The sequence below is a fragment of the Eleutherodactylus coqui genome, chromosome 1 (genome assembly GCF_035609145.1).
Source record: "Eleutherodactylus coqui strain aEleCoq1 chromosome 1, aEleCoq1.hap1, whole genome shotgun sequence".
Lineage (NCBI taxonomy): Eukaryota > Metazoa > Chordata > Amphibia > Anura > Eleutherodactylidae > Eleutherodactylus > Eleutherodactylus coqui.
In genome coordinates this window covers 384,739,551-384,757,016 of record NC_089837.1, presented here as the reverse complement: position 1 = coordinate 384,757,016, position 17,466 = coordinate 384,739,551, and the positions used below count along the sequence as shown (strand labels likewise).

General features: G+C 45.4%; 1 protein-coding gene across 4 annotated transcripts in view; it reads left to right on the top strand.

Annotated features, from left to right (window-relative positions):
* SLC9A7 (solute carrier family 9 member A7) overlaps positions 1–17,466 on the top strand; it is an 88,424-nt gene that overhangs the window by 45,448 nt on the left and 25,510 nt on the right. For 3 of the 4 annotated variants that reach the window (XM_066579444.1, XM_066579452.1, XM_066579428.1), the window contains exons 5-10: positions 2,300–2,412; positions 3,080–3,185; positions 5,572–5,713; positions 7,285–7,390; positions 8,630–8,718; positions 16,735–16,848. In XM_066579444.1, the coding sequence (XP_066435541.1) occupies positions 2,300–2,412; positions 3,080–3,185; positions 5,572–5,713; positions 7,285–7,390; positions 8,630–8,718; positions 16,735–16,848 (670 nt within the window). Of the gene's footprint in view, positions 1–2,299; positions 2,413–3,079; positions 3,186–5,571; positions 5,719–7,284; positions 7,391–8,629; positions 8,719–16,734; positions 16,849–17,466 lie in introns of all 4 variants that reach the window. The other variant, XM_066579436.1, reaches the window with a different exon arrangement.

Here is a 17,466-nt window from a genome sequence, read left to right as displayed (position 1 = left end):
GCATGCTATAATCAAGCCAGGATTTCTCGCCTCTTGGGAGAAGGAACTGAGCATCTCGTTGACATCTTCAGATATTAATCTAATTTTGTCCAACTCCTGCGGCCTTTCCCCATGTATACTTGCCCAAGAATCCCATTACAAATTATTAGTACGTTGGTACAAAACACCACAGTGGTTGGCTGCATACAAGTTGGCGCCACATAACAGATGTTGGAGGTGTGACGCCGAAGTGGGGTCCTACCTACATATATGGTGGTCCTGCAGGGGACTTGGGTCCTTCTGGAGGGGAGTGAGCGAGGTGCTGTGTGAAATTAAGCAAAACTTTATTCTAACGCCGGAGATAGTCTTCCTGTGGAAACCCTCCCAAGTGTTTCACCCACGGAGGGACAGATTGGTGGCCCAGTTGATAGATGCGGCCAAAGCCCTGATCCCGCTGTCCTGGAAGTCTGAGGCACCCCCCCTTCTTTCACACTGGAAAGAGAAGGTGGATTGGATTTATAATCTTGAGGAACTGGCGAGCTGGCAGAATAATACACATGACAAATTCATTATAACGTGGCACCCCTGGCGTGAGTTGAGGCTCCTAGACGTTTTCTCCCAACAGTAAGTGCAGTTGCCAAGACCCCCCTACCCTCCTATTCCCTCCCCCTCCTACCCGACCCACTTTTCCCAATATGTGTTGTGTAAAAGGTTGGGTGGATCCTCCAGTCCGGAGGGTCCACAGGGACCACTTGGGCAGCGGACGCGCGCTGGTCTTCAATCCCCTGATCTCTCGTTAAAGCCTTTATGTAACGTTGTCAATGCAGAGCCAGGGTTTTTGGAGCAAAAAGGTTGTTGTATTTGCGGTATTACATATGTGTTGAGGCATGCCCATACCTTGTATGTTTATATAAAAAATCTAATAAAAATTTGATTTGAAAAAAAAAAAAAAAAAAAAAAGATTTTAACTTTTAAAAATCGTAAATCCAACAACTGCATTGCAAAACCACATAAATGTACATTAAGATACATGCAGTTTGGCACACTACCACTATTTGCGAACCCATCCTCAATCAGTGTCAAACTTTCTTCAGCCATATTCCTGGATTTCAGGTAAAACTTGATGTACATTTTACATGTTTAAAACTTCAGAAGAATAAAGTCAGAGCTGCATTCACGCATGGTGGATTTGATGAGGATTTTCTGTAGCTGAAAATTCTGTGTCAAAATCTGCACCTGACTGTGACATGGATCTGCAGCAGATTTCAACCTTTCAATTCAGGATCTTTTTGAATTTTCTCACACGTGATTTAAAGAGCTGTGGTAAGCATTACTTGCTGTAGATTAGAAAATCCACAGCTTATGTCCCTCTATGGATCAATGTTCTCCATGCATTCCTGTCTTACGCCACTTTTTCAATTCTGTGATTGACATGTTCATGGTGGCCTCGATTGTATCTAGCCATCTTGCTCTTTGTGGTCCTGATCTTCTCTTTCCACTGACTTTGCTGAGCATCAGTACTGTTTCCAGTGAGTTTGCGCGCATCACTTGTCCAAAAAAAGAGAGCCGCTGTTTGATGATTTTGCCCTCTAGTGATATTTTCGGTTTGATGCGATCTAACACTACCTTGTTCATTGTCATGGTGGTCCAAGGTATCCGTAGCATTCTCCTCCAGCACCATAGTTCAAACACATACATTTTCCTTCTGTTTTTCTGAGCGTTCAGCTTTCGCAACCATATGTCGGGAAAGACTATTACATTGACCAGTCTGGTTTTTGTTGCAATGCTAATATCCTTGATTTTCCAGATCTTTTCCATTCCTTGCATTGCATTCCTACCAAGTGTAATCAGTCTTTTGATCTCAGGTCCAGATTGCCCATTGCAATTGATTTTGGATCCAACGAAGATGAAATCTTGGACCGACTCAACTTCGTTGTTAATTTTTATGTTCACTGTACCGTTGCTTACCATAGTCATGATGCCTTATTAGTGATGCCTTTGTGGTCAAACTATTTCTGGGGTTTAATATTTTACTACACTGTATATTACGTAGTTCATCTGGTAACACTAATATTTGGTGTGATCTTATATTTCTACCAAACCTCTTTAGCATTTTCTGTAAACTTATTAGCAGTAGATAAATGTTTTCATGTAAGAAGGTATTTTGTTCTTTGGGGTTACCATTTTATCTCCTCTCTCTTAGCTTCTTGATATTATTCCCACTAAGTTTTTGCCTACCAATTTAATTTTTTAATTAGTTTTAAAGCTTTATTTTTGTATGCATATTTGATCTAACAAATGGCTACCTTTTTTGTAACAGAAATCTCATGTACGGCGTAGTAAAATTAATGAAGCTTGTTGGCCAACTGAATGGTAAATTTTACTACACTGACTGTCTCTTTTTTGGAGCGATCATCTCTGCTACCGATCCAGGTAATGTAACTTCATGGTATTTTATAGCATCTGTTGTGTTGATATATTGTATATCAGCGGTTATACAGCACATTACATACACCTCCATACACTCCAACAGCTGGAAATTAAGTAACAGAACCAAAACTCTTCGGCTTACATATTTTTCACATAGCTTTTGGAATTTCCCTAAACTTTTTAAGTAACCGATTCTGCATAAGTCACAAGCACAGGTGCTGCGCTGACATTCGCAGCCACAGGTCTTACAAGCTATTTAGCACTGAATGGGAGCGGCTTTCATTTATCCTCATGTACAAAGTCAGTGTTTCAGTTTTGCGTCTGATGCTGAATGTTAGTGCCTAATGTTTTGGTACCACGGCAGCCAAAACGACCTCCGTTTTATCTAGTTTTTTTTTTTTTTTTTGAGGATACTGCATTTTTATCTATCACAAACTTAAAATTAATGTTAGATCTATTGCTAGAGAATTATCACTGCAATTTCCTATGCACGTTATTCATGCTGGGTTTTAATGCTCCGCAGTAAATTAAAAACTAAAGTTTTCTTCTGGGAACTTTTATTTACATGGATTAAAATATATGTTCCTATAAATTGTATATTACAGTGCATTACTTTTTATCTTGCTGTATGTCTCTCTAAGCTTATTCTTCCTCTTGTGTTCCATTATAGTGACAGTCCTAGCAATATTCAATGAACTGCATGCAGACGTGGATCTATATGCACTGTTGTTTGGGGAAAGTGTACTTAATGACGCCGTGGCCATAGTATTGTCTTCGTGAGTATATCTTATATATTGCTTTATAGTACAGCAATGCTTGAGCAGTAGTCACTTGTGAACAGTATGTTCAGTCTGCCACTGGAAAGATCCCTTTAAATTACTGCACTTGGTAAATATACAGGGTTCTAAGCTAATGGGTGCAATATATCCAATAAATTCTTAAGGATTTAAATTTCTAAAAGACCATGAATGTTGGCAGTATCTATTTTAACAATCTAAAGCCCCATTTAGACACACAGATCATCGCTTAAAACTTGTTAGAACAATAAAAGTGAGCGATAGTTTTGCTTTTAGAGACAGGCGTTTTTAACCTCCCGCACCCCCCCACACACACACACACACACACCAGTGGTGACATCGCGGCTCCCGCACCCCTTCCACGCCCCCACCAGTGATGACAGCGTGGCTCCCCCCCCCCTCCGGTGGTGACAGCACGGCTCCCGCACCCCATACTAATCTTGACCTTTTGGGCTAAATGCAAATGGTTACGTGACGACTTTCTAAAATGTCAGCTTCTACTTGCTGGATGGTGTGTACATTGATAGCGGAGTGGGGTCGCCCTGGAATTGGAGCAGTTTCTACCGAAGTCTGACCACATTTGAAATGACTGTCAGTTCTTGATTGAATCATATGATGCGAATCCTCCCCATAAACCCCTTTCATCTCATTGAACGTCTCCCTTGCTGTGCGGCTTTTCAAGTAAAAAGAAACCATATGACTGCTCTGTATTTACTGGGTCCATCAGACCTCGCACCACTTCAGCGCCTGTAAAGGAAAGACTGTTTTCAGTTCAGAGTTGCAAATTGGCTTGTAACCTATAGAGACTTGTATCATTACACATGTGCATTTTTAGCATCCTGCGATAAATAGAAGTGGGTCAGGGGAAGACTTTAATGAACGCCTCTCATATATATTTTTACATGCATATCGTATAAAATGGGTTAATACCTGTAGCACCTGGGAACTTTAATATGACTAAAAGTAAATATGTCAATTTATAATAAATGTTTGATAGAGTCCAATATGCCTCTCTGATTTCTTTTCCCAGTCACTATCACGGCCAAGTTTATACGCCCTTTTTTATACCAATCACCTGAAAATACTCCTCACTGCCACCATATATTTTAACAAAGTGCTAACAAGCTGTAATGAAGTATAACTGTGTAGCATCAAAAACATGTTCATTGATGTGTTTACATAAGATCCTAATAGTAAAACCCACATATTGCAATTTTTAGGAAGTTCATTAAAACAAAGTTAATAGTTCCTTTTTTCCCTGTTGCTTTTAAGGGTATTTTTATTTTTTTTTGATTGAAAAAGCTTTCGGTTTGCTTCCGTTCTGCTTGTTTTCCCTTTTTTTTGTTTTTGTTTTTTTAAAGTTAACGATCCGCCCATACTGCAGTGCAGTTTGTTCAGTTACAAAAATAACAGAATGGAAGTAAGCTCAAGCTTTCTGTTTTTGCTTACGGGTTGTTTTTGTTTTTTTTTAAACCCATTGAAATCAATGAAGGAAAAAATGGAAGTGCTAGTTTCCTTTTTTTTTAAGCAGAGAAACAGAATAAAGGAACAGAGACTGAATTATAATGGCTTCACACGAGCAGAAAGCATATTTGCTGCTTATTTTTTCCTGCTGTGTTTTCCTTGCGCAAGCCAAAAAGAAAAAAAAAACACTGATGCTCCTAGCCATTGATATTGCTAATTAGTCTAAGTTCAAGCTGTTTTATTGTCTTGTGCAATTATCCAGTGTTTAGCATCTCATAGCATGTTGCACAGAAAAATGAAGTGTACTGCGTTTTTTTTTTTATTTGGTTTTGGGTTTTTTTTGCGCATGCCCAAAATATGCAGGCAAATATGCACATGTGAATGAACCTCTTGAAATCTCTGGATGCCAGGCCAGTGTACTTCTACACTGTAACTTTCTGCAGGAATCAGATAGGTCCATTCTCACTGCAGTGGCCGGACTTGGTATGACATGCAAAGTTCCCATCAAAGTGAATAAGAACTTTGCCTGCAATACCAAGCCTCTACTGCACAGTGAGAAAGGACCTGTCTGCTTCCTGCAGAAACATACTGGCCTGGCAAACTGCTGATCGGCAGTGGTTCCGGGAGGCAGATCCCCACTGATCTACCATTGGTGTCCTATCATAAAGATAGGACATCAATAGTTTACAACTGGGCAACCCCTCTAACGTTGGGGGACTGGATAATAATGAATACATCATATCAGTCATAGATCATATGAAAACTACGACACCAGTGTGAACAGAGCCTAAAATGTTGCAAACACAATGTTGACTATTGAGTTCAGCTTCCTTACTTTTACAAGTAGTTCTCACTTTTTGTCTGCTTGTTATTCTAATTCTTAAACTGTGTTTCTTCTTAGGTCTATAGTTGCTTATCAACCAACCGGTGAGAACTCGCATACATTTGATGCTGCTGCCTTTTTCAAGTCCGTTGGTGTTTTTGTTGGCATATTTAGTGGATCCTTTGCAATGGGTGTTTGTACTGGCGTTTGCACAGCTCTTATATCCTTTTTGTTTGCACAGTTACATTTATAAATGCAAATACATATAAGAAAAATGCCTTCTACTTTACCGTACATATCCACAAGTGCAGATTTTTGCTGTAATGGTTATCAGAGTAATGTATTTATGATATTAAAGCGTTTTACCCAAATGTAAAATAATGGTGCCCATACATATTAAACAGTTTCTTTGAATCTGCAAATTTCGGTGGAATCTGACCTTAATCTACTGTCTATGGGGCCTGCTAAGCGTTTGGCCCACAGTTATTTTATGTGTATAGCCATCTTTAGAATAAAATAGATAAGATAAGATTGATGTCTTTATATAGTTCATCTCTTTACTGCTAGGGATACCCACAGATGGGACTTTTAGGGCCGTGGGATTTGAGAACTCCTATAATGGGGTATTTCGAAATTTGAAACGTAGCAGCAGGGAATTGGGCGTTAGCAGCATGTCGCAGTTGAAAATATCTAAATAGTTGTAAAAAGTGTCAATGATATTCATGGCGTGAGGAAGCGACTGTTCTGGGTTTCGGAGAAAGGGCATCATATATTCCAATGACACTCTCATCACCCCCCACTCAACACCAGTGACAGTGGGAGTGTCTCTTAACCGGATAGCCGCAGTTTCAATGGCCAGTGAAAAAGCAGGGGACAATGGGCATCCCTGTCTGGTCCCCCTCGTGAGAGAGAAAGTTTCAGAAGAGATACTATTTACTTGGAGATTGGCATTTAGAGATTGGTAGATTAGTCGAATCCATTTTTTTTGAACTGTGGGCCAATTCCAAATCCGTGGAGGCAGGCTTCCAAAAAGTTCCACTCCAGAGAGTCAAATGCCTTTTGGGCATCTCGTGAAGCCAGCTATGGCATATCGTATTTCCTACTGATTTGGGAAGTGGTCTGTACTCTGCGTATATTAATAGTCGTAGATTTACCAGGCATTAAGGCCGTTTGATCAGGGTGAATAAGTGTTAGGATAATTTGGTTAAGCCTAGTAGCTAGAATTTTAGTTAATATTTTATCATTTACATTTACTAAAGATATTGGGAGGTATGAGCCGCAGTCTAAGGGGTCTTTTTGTCTGGTTTTAATAGTACTATGATAGTGGCATCATAAAATGAGGAGGGTAAAGAATCCATTTCCAGAGCCTGTCGTAAGGTGTCGCATACCAGGGGTGGGGGATAGCTGTTCCGTATATTTTTGGTAAATCTCTACCTGAAGACCACCCGTTCCTGGGGATTTATTTATGGCAAGATCATGAATTGCTCGATGCACTTCCTCCAACGTCAATGGGGCATCCAAGAAATCAAAATGTCAATTTTTTATGTATTTTCTATGGCAAGTGCATCACATCCTGATTCGTAAGCAAATCTATGAAAATATTAGATTATATAATGTTTTGTCATTTAACTTTTGCGCCTCCATTAAAATTCTGTGTGGTCTTGACAGGCAAAAACCGCTTCAGGATTTTAGTGAGTTAATTTTTTTTCTCTTTTAATTTCCAAAGTCTATTATTACTTTATATGAGTAATTCTTGATTTTGCTTTTATATTTCCTTAACTGTATTGTAACGTAACCAAGTTTACCAAACTGCACTGCTTTCCCTTACTGGAGACCGCCTTGTTCTTCCTATTGTCCTGGAGCACCTTCCTGCTGGCTGAAGCCTGTGGCTTTACAGGTATGTGTATATTCTACGGATGTGTATATGCAGTACTTAGATTTTTGTTTAGCTGGCAAACCATTTTCAAAGGAATCTCTTCACAACATGGAATTACACATTGGGGACCACAACCATATTACAATAATTAAATCTCAGATCGATCATTAAGGTGGCCACGTTTTCCCAGGGTCAAAGCAAGACAGAGGTGTAGTCAAGGGGCAGGGCTCATCACAACATATGATTTTACAGGGAGCAAATTCCACAGCATTTCTACATCCAAGAAACAGTCCAAATCTGAACCATTGGTGTGGATTTTTGCAAAGCGGAAACCGGCCCCTCTGCAGTCGCTCCCACGCAAGGACTGGCTGGAAGCTACAACTGATGCACAGGAAAATGGAGAAAGTCCAGCATTGGGTTAAAAGCTTTCAGTCTTTATTAAACAATCCACAGCATTATTGTGCGTTCCTCCTCAGTCATGTAAAGCCAGCCTTAGGGCTTATTCAGACGACCGTAAGTCGGCTGGGTTTTCACGCCGAGTCGATATACGGTGTCCTTGTCTGCATGGGGGGGAGGGGGGATGGAAGAGCCAGGAGTGGGAACTGAGCTCCCGCCCCTTGTCACTATTTGGAATACGAGGGGAGGGACGGGGTGGAGCTAAGCTTCATGACTTTGCTCCGCCCCTCCCATGGCAAATAGTGGCAAGGGGCGGAGAGGGGGCGGGAGCTTAGTTCCTGCTCCTGGCTCTTCCAACCCCCCCACCTGCAGACATGGACACCGTATATCGGCTCGGCGTGAAAACGCAGCCGATATACGGTCGTCTGAATAAGCCCTTAGTCATGGCCTCCTTCGGTTCTGTGTGCTTGTAGAACATGCCTATATAGCGGAGTTTTTATCTCTAATTGTTTGGTCCTGATTAGTGATGAGCGAGTATACTCGCTAAGGGCAATTGCTCGAGCGAGCATTGCCCTTAGCGAGTACCTGCCGGCGGCGGGGGAGAGCGGGGAAGAACGAAGGGGAGATCTCTCTCTCTCCCTCTCCCCTTTCTCACTGCCGCAACTCACCTCTCACCCGCGCCGGCAGCCGAACCTTTTCTCTCGAGCGGGCAGGTACTCGCTAAGGGCAATGCTCGCTCGAGCAATTGCCCTTAGCGAGTATGCTCGCTCATCTCTAGTCCTGATGCTAAAAGTAGTGCCTGTAGTATTTGCTTCCTTGTGTTACACTAAGATCGATCTTAACCTTCTTCTTTTGCACTTGCAGGAGTAGTCGCTGTTCTGTTCTGTGGTATCACACAGGCTCATTATACATATAATAATTTATCACCTGAATCAAGAAGTAGGACTAAACAGGTAATTGCATTTTCTTTCTCTAGTTCTAAAACTTGACTATTAGAAACTAGTAACACATTGGGTGATGTGTAGAGATTAGCGAACGTACTCGTCCGAGCTTGATACTCGTTCGAGTATTAGCTTGTTCGAGATGCTCGTTACTAGAGGCGAGTACCACGCAATGTTCGAGTTACTTTCACTTTCATCTCTGAGATGTTAGCGCGCTTTTCTGGCCAATAGAAAGACAGGGAAGGCATTACAACTTCCCCCTGCGACATTCAAGCCCTATACCACCCCCCTGCAGTGAGTGGCTGGCGAGATCAGGTGTCACCCGAGTATATAAATCGGCCCCTCCCGCGGCTCGCCACAGATGCATTCTGACAGAGATCAGGGAAAGTGCTGCTGGTGCCGGAGCTGCTATAGGGAGACCGTTGGGGTTCTTGAAGCCTAAAATAACTCTTAACGGTCCTTCTTAGGGCCACATCTGACCGTGTGCAGTACTGTTGAGGCTGCTTTTAGCAGTGTTGCACAATTTATTAATTTTTTTGTATATCTGCCGTGCAGAGCATTGCGTCTGCAGTCATTGTACAGAGTATAGGGCCAGTACTGGTGAGGCAGGGAAAGAGATATTCAGGCTATATAGGCAGTGGGCTTTTTCCAAAAAATTGGGGAAAAATACTATATTTGGGCTGCCTGTGACCGTCTTCAGTTTACTGCGTGTCTGCTGGGGGTAGTAGTCCTAATTAATACGCAGCTAAGCGTTACAGCAGGCTTGCGCAAAATTGTTTCCTGGATCTGCTGTCTCTGTTACATCAGCGCTGTCATCCCGCCAGAGGGAAACAGTATACATAATATTATACGCTGCCTACAGTATCTGTCTGCTGTATCAGCTCAGAATTTTAAAAAAATAGAAGCAAAATACTTAAGGCCTACTACTGGCCTTTGGCCACTTGACTGCTTCTGCGCTGTGAATTCCACTAACTCAGTCATACGCACCTACGTCTCACTACAGGCGTGCGCAAAATTGTTTCCTGGCTCTGCTGTGCGTTCCGTAAGGGAAGTCAGCCTCCAACCACAGGCCAATAAGCGGCACATTTAATTACAGCGTTCTGTTTCTGCACTACTGGTAATACAGCATGCTGAGGGGTAGGGGTAGGCCTAGAGGACGTGGACGCGGAGGCCCAAGTCACGGTGTGCGCACAGGCCGAGCTCCTGATCCAGGTGTATCGCAGCCGACTGCTGGGGGATTAGGAGAGAGGCACGTTTCTGGTGTCCCCACATTCATCTCACAATTAATGGGTCCACGCGGTAGACCTTTATTAGAAAATGAGGAGTGTGAGCAGGTCCTGTCGTGGATGGCAGAAAGTGCATCCAGCAATCTATCGACCACCCAGAATTCTACGCCGTCCACTGCTGCAACTCTAAATCCTCTGGCTGCTGCTCCTCCTTCCTCCCAGCCTCCTCACTCCATTACAATGACACATTCTGAGGAGCAGGCAGACTCCCAGGAACTGTTCTCGGGCCCCTGCCCAGAATGGGCAGCAATGGTTCCGAATCCTCTCCCACTAGAGGAGTTTGTCGCGACCGATGCCCAACCTTTGGAAAGTTCCCGGGGTCCGGGGGATGAGGCTGGGGACTTCCGGCAACTGTCTCAAGACCTTTCAGTGGGTGAGGAGGACGATGACTATGAGACACAGTTGTCTATCACTCAGGTAGTAGTAATTGGAGTAAGTCCGAGGGAGGAGCGCACAGAGGATTCGGAGGAAGAGCAGCAGGACGATGAGGTGACTGATCCCACCTGGTTTGCTACGCCTACTGAGGACAGGTCTTCAGAGGGGGAGGCAAGTGCAGCAGCAGGGCAGGTTGGAAGAGGCAGTGCGGTGGCCAGGGGTAGAGGCAGGGCCAGACCGAATAATCCACCAACTGTTTCCCAAAGCGCCCCCTCGCGCCATGCCACCCTGCAGAGGCCGAGGTGCTCAAAGGTCTGGCAGTTTTTCACTGAGAGTGCAGACGACCGACGAACAGTGGTGTGCAACCTTTGTCGCGCCAAGATCAGCCGGGGAGCCACCACCACCAGCCTCACCACCACCAGCATGCGCAGACATATGATGGCCAAGCACCCCACAAGGTGGGACGAAGGCCGTTCACCGCCTCCGGTTTGCACCGCTGCCTCTCCCCCTGTGCCCCAACCTGCCACTGAGATCCAACCCCCCTCTCAGGACACAGGCACTACCGTCTCCTGGCCTGCACCCACACCCTCACCTCCGCTGTGCTCGGCCCCATCCACCAATGTCTCTCAGCGCACCGTCCAGCCGTCGCTAGCGCAAGTACGCCGCCACGCACCCGCACGCTCAAGCGTTAACCGTAAATTTATCAGCCTGGAGATGCTGCCGTATAGGGTTGTGGAAACGGAGGCTTTCAAAGGTATGATGGCGGCGGCGGCCCCGCGCTACTCAGTTCCCAGTCTCCACTACTTTTCCCGATGTGCCGTCCCAGCCCTGCACGACCACGTCTCCCGCAACATTGTACGCGCCCTCACCAACGCGGTTACTGCCAAGGTCCACTTAACAACGGACACGTGGACAAGCACAGGCGGGCAGGGGCCACTATATCTCCCTGACGGCACATTGGGTGAATTTAGTGGAGGCTGGGAAAGAGTCAGAGCCTGGGACCGCTCACGTCCTACCCACCCCCAGAATTACGGGCCCCAGCTCGGTGGTGGTATCTGCGGCGGTGTATGCTTCCTCCACTAAACCACCCTCCTCCTCCTCCTCCTCCTACGCAACCTCTGTCTCGCAATCAAGATGTGTCAGCAGCAGCACTTTGCCAGCAGTCGGTGTCGCGCGGCATGGCAGCACAGCGGTGGGCAAGCGTCAGCAGGCCGTGCTGAAACTACTCAGCTTAGGAGAGAAGAGGCACACGGCCCACGAACTGCTGCAGGGTCTGACAGAGCAGACCGACCGCTGGCTTGCACCGCTGAGCTTCCAACCGCGCATGGTCGTGTGAGACAACGGCCATAACCTGGTGGCGGCTCTGCAGCTCGGCAGCCTCACGCACGTGCCATGCCTGGCCCACGTCTTTAATTTGGTGGTTCAGCGCTTTCTGAAAAGCTACCCACGCTTGTCAGACCTGCTCGGAAAGGTGCGCCAGCTCTGCGCATATTTCCGCAAGTCCCACACGGACGCTGCCACCCTGCGCACCCTGCAACATCGGTTTCATCTGCCAGTGCACCGACTGCTGTGCGACGTGCCCACACGGTGGAACTCTACGCTCCACATGTTGGCCAGGCTCTATGAGCAGCATAGAGCTATAGTGGAATACCAACTCCAACATGGGCGGCGCAGTGGGAGTCAGCCTCCTCAATTATTTACAGAAGAGTGGGCCTGGTTGGCAGCCATCTGCCAGGTCCTTGGAAACTTTGAGGAGTCTACCCAGATGGTGAGCGGCGATGCCGCAATCATTAGCGTCACCATTCCTCTGCTATGCCTCTTGAGAAGTTCCCTGCAAAGCATAAAGGCAGACGCTTTGCGCTCGGAAACAGAGACGGGGGAAGACAGTATGTCGCTGGATAGTCAGAGCACCCTCCTGTCTATATCTCAGTGCGTTGAGGAGGAGGAGGAGGAGGAGCATGAGGAGGAGGGGGAAGAGACAGCTTGGCCCACTGCTGAGGGTACCCATGCTGCTTGCCTGTCATCCTTTCAGCGTGTATGGCCTGAGGAGGAGGAGGAGGATCCTGAAAGTGATCTTCCTAGTGAGGACAGTCATGTGTTGCGTACAGGTACCCTGGCACACATGGCTGACTTCATGTTAGGATGCCTTTCTTGTGACCCTCGCGTTACACGCATTCTGGCCACTACGGATTACTGGGTGTACACACTGCTCGACCCACGGTATAAGGAGAACCTTTCCACTTTCATACCCAAAGAGGAAAGGGGTTCGAGAGTGATGCTATACCACAGGACCCTGGCGGACAAACTGATGGTAACATTCCCATCCGACAGTGCTAGTGGCCGAAGGCGCAGTTCCGAGGGCCAGGTAGCAGGGGAGGCGCAGAGATCAGGCAGCATGTACAGCACAGGCAGGGGAACACTCTCTAAGGCCTTTGACAGCTTTCTGGCTCCCCAGTCAAGGCTGAGTCGGCGGGAGCACTGTAAAAGGATGGTGAGGGAGTACGTAGCCGATCGCACGACCGTCCCCCGTGACGCCTCTGCCCCCTACAACTACTGGGTGTCGAAGCTGGACACGTGGCCTGAACTCGCGCTGTATGCCCTGGAGGTGCTTGCTTGTCCTGCGGCTAGCGTCTTGTCAGAGAGGGTGTTTAGTGCGGCTGGGGGAATCATCACAGATAAGCGTACCCGTCTGTCAACCGACAGTGCCGACAGGCTTACACATCAAGATGAACAAAGCCTGGATTTCCCCAGACTTCTCTTCTCCACCAGCGGACAGCAGCGATACCTAAACAATACGTAGGCTGCACCCGCGGATGGAAGCATTGTTCTCTATCACCATCAAAAACGTGGACCTTTTAGCTTCATCAATCTGTGTATAATATTCATCCTCCTGCTCCTCCTCCTGAAACCTGACGTAATCACGCCGAACGAGCAATTTTTCTTAGGCCCACAAGGCTCAGTCATATAATTTTTGTAAACAATTTTTATACGGTTCAATGCTCATTAAAGCGTTGAAACTTTCACCTGAACCAATTTTTATTTTAACTGGGCTGCCTCCAGGCCTAGTTACAAATTAAGCCACATTAACCAAAGCGATTAATGGGTTTCACCTGCCCTCTTGGTTGGGCATGGGCAATTTTTCTGACGTACATTAGTACTGTTGGTACACCAATTTTTTGGGGCCCTCGCCTACAGTGTAATCCAATTAATTTTTTGCCCACCTGCATTAAAGCTGACGTTACATCAGCTGTGCTGGGCACTGCAATGGGATATATTTATGTACCGCCGGTGGGTTCCAGGGAGCCACCCATGCTGTGGGTCCACAGGGAGTTGTAACTGCATGTGTCCACTTCTAAAGAACCCCAGTCTGACTGGGGCATGCAGTGTGGGCTGAAGCCCACCTGCATTAAACATGACATTACCTCAGCTGTGATGGGCAATGCAATGGGATATATTTATGTACCGCCGGTGGCTTCCTGGCACCCACCCATGCTGTGGGTCCACACGGACTTCACAATAGGGAATTGTACCTGCCTGTGTCTATGAATTAAAAACCCCGGTCAGGTTGGGGCATGCAGTGTGGGCCGAAACCCACCTGCATTTAATCAGACATTACCTCAGCTGTGATGGGCACTGCAATGGGATACATTAATGTGCAGCCAGTGGGTTCCAGGGAGCCACCCATGCTGTGGGTGCACACGGAATTCCCATTGTGGAGTTGTACCTGCCTGTGACTATTTATAAAAAAACGCGGTCTGACTGGGACATGCAGAGACACCTTGACAGAATGAATAGTGTGTGGCACATAGGTTCCCCATTGCTATGCCCACGTGTGCAGCTCCTGATGGCGGTGGCACAGGATTATATTTCTCATTGCTTCCGTACAGCATTGTGGGCTATCGCCCCGCTCCTTTTAAAGAGGGTCGCTGCCTAGCCGTGCCAACCCTCTGCAGTGTGTGCCTGCGGTTCCTCCTTATGGCAGACGCACTTATAAATAGACATGAGAGTGGTGTGGCATGAGTGCAGCTGAAGGCTGCGCAGGGACACTTTGGTGTGCGCTGTGGACACTGCGTCGTGCGCGCGGGGGGGGGGGGGTTGGGCAGCATGTAACCCAGGAGAAGTGGCAGCGGAGTGTCATGCAGGCAATGATTGTGCTTTGTTGGAGGTAGTGTGGTGCTTAGCTAAGGTATGCATTGCTAATGAGGGCTTTTCAGAAGTAAACGTTATTGGGAGGGGGGGGGGCCCACTCTTGCCGCTATTGTGGCTTAATAGTGGGCCCTGGGAACTTGAGATGCAGCCCAACATGTAGCCCCTCGCCTGCCCTATCCGTTGCTATGTCGTTCCCATCACTTTCTTGAATTGCCCCGATTTTCACAAATGGAAATCTCGGCGATATACAAAAATGCTCGAGTCGCCCATTGACTTCAATGGGGTTCGTTACTCGAAACGAACCCTCGAGCATCGCGATAATTTCGTCCCGAGTAACGAGCACCTGAGCATTTTGGTGCTCGCTCATCTCTAGTGATGTGCTTGCAACATATAGCAGGGCAGTCGAACAGTGACATATTTGCGTCCTGGACACTTCTACCTGCTTTGATCAGGCATGTTTTGTAGAAGAAACACTAAACCTAGAATTTACTAGTATGCTAGTGCTTCTGCAAACTCGGTTCTGCGAGAACTTGGAGTATGACAGAGTAGGGAGGACCTTTCACATCTAGCCTGGTTTCATCTGGTGTCGCTTTGCTTAGCATCAATTGCAGCCAAAGCAGTAAGGTGAGATGAGTCCAACTTCCCAGCCTGGCACAATGCAAAGTTAAAGTGTACCTCTTGCTACAACTAAAGGCCAAATCACACTGGCCAGTTACCATTACGATCTACTCATTTCTGATCCATTGTAATAATAGGCTGCTATTTAGCTGCAGGAACAATTAAGCTCATTGGAACTAGCTGGACTTTTGCTTTGATTACCAATTAAATGTTTATCTGTCATAATTGTAGTCTAATTACAATCAAAAAGTTCTACTGTTCATGTCTTCTATTGAGCGTATAGAATGCTATGATTATGAACCCTTATTGATTTCTACTTACCCAAAAAAGCGCTGCGGAAAAGACCAAAGAATGAATATGCTGCATCTTTTAAAACCGCGCCGCAGTTGCATTTCCGCACTGCGGCTGTGCGGAAAAAAATCCGTCCTGTGGGAACAGCTTTTTGGCAAATCTCATTTGTGCTGCATTGCACTGCAAACGCAGCGGTTTTGCCGCAGTGCGGATATGCAACGGCAATCCGCGGCAAAACCGCAGCAAATCTGCCCAGTGTGAACCCAGCCTAATAAAGTTGATTTTAGTGTTTTCTGTGATTCTGTTGATTAGCAATAGCTGATAAAGATAAAATCTAAAGTTCTAGCCAAGCATTGTGTCAAAAAGGAATTCACGTATATACATAGGTAATGATTATTCTGTCCTGGTATCTATGCAGTGTACCACATTTTTGAATTCGGCACCTGCGGTGCCAGTTGCCTGTGTGTATTTGTTAACTATCTTTTGGCTAAATAAAAATTCCTGTAAAAGGTTGATTTTAGTGTCTATACTGTGAAGGTGGTTTATTAAGATGTCTAATCTCAATAGGCCCCTTTATACATGCTCCATTTTGGCATATAAACATTATGGAGGGGTGATCCTCTGAGGATCCCCTATAATAGCCAGAATGGTTCTCACTTTGATCACAACTATATACTCTGTAGCACAACCAAGTTTAGAAGTACAGTGGAACTGATTAAAGCTAGAAAGATGGAATCCATCTTTCTCAGAATCAGGTTAAAACACCACCTTGCTCAATGTCGGACTAGGTAGCAAAACAAGAAGATATACTATGTGAGAAACCAACTCTTCTCCACCTAAAGAGTGCACTAGTACTGTCCCATATATGTATAGTACCGCTGAAGGTTCTCGCTCTGGCAGAACGGTGCATTCATGTATCACAGTATCCGGAGAGTCATTCACTTTAGTTTTTCTGCATATTTTGAATATAGGTGAAATTCTCACCATTCCCACTGCTGTGACCTCTAATATATCCAGGAGAAGGGGTGTAACTACAGGGGATGCAGAGGTTGCAGTTGCACCTGGGCCCACAAACCTTAGGGGGCCCATAAGTCCTCTCTTCTCCATATATATCTCCTAATACTATGACTAAAACATTACATTTGGGGACCCTGTTACAGATTTTGCAATAGGTACCAGAAGCCTCACGTTACTCTTCTGTCCAGGTGTATACATTGTTTTATCTGTGTCTGTAACATTCAGTGTATGTCCACCACTTTGACATATTTTCTATTGACAAATGTTTCTTTTTTTATATATTTTCATACAGCTTTTTGAGGTCCTGCACTTCCTGGCTGAAAACTTCATTTTTTCGTACATGGGTTTAGCACTGTTCACTTTTCAGAAGCATGTATTTAGCCCAGTTTTTATTGTTGGTGCTTTTGTATCCTTTTCTAAAGTACTGCTGAATATCACAACACGGCATGTATGAGTTCATATTTATCTGGTGGTTTTACCAAGTGTTAAAGCTTTATTTTAGGGACACTGGTTTAAGGAACAAGACCCATGTCAAGTAAACTGTATTCTTCATTTCCAAAGTAGATACAAATTACACAGTCTTCATTTTACTGATTAGTTTGAGTATAAAAATAAAAAAAATTCTTCTTTTCTCCCCTGGGTTCATAAGTAAACCAATGACCCCTATTAAGTTATGTAGCCAAATTATAAGTGATTATACATAGTTGAGTAAAAACACCTGCAAATGTTCTAAAACAAAGTAGCCACCACTCATTTCTCCCAATAATTCTCCACAGGCTCACGGCTGGTCCTGTCTTTGTTCTTCGTTTTTCACAAGTGGACAGTGTTAGGCTGCTTTCACACCCACGTTGAGTTTCCGTCTCTGCCCTGTTTTTGGAGGAGAGAAACAAATAAAATGAAAAAAGACAGATTTGTCCCCCCCCCCCCCCCCCCCATTAATTTCAGCGGGATTTCAAAAAAACTGATGGCAAACTGAAAGGCTTTCATTCTGTCAAATTTCCATTTTATCTTTTGGACTGAAACC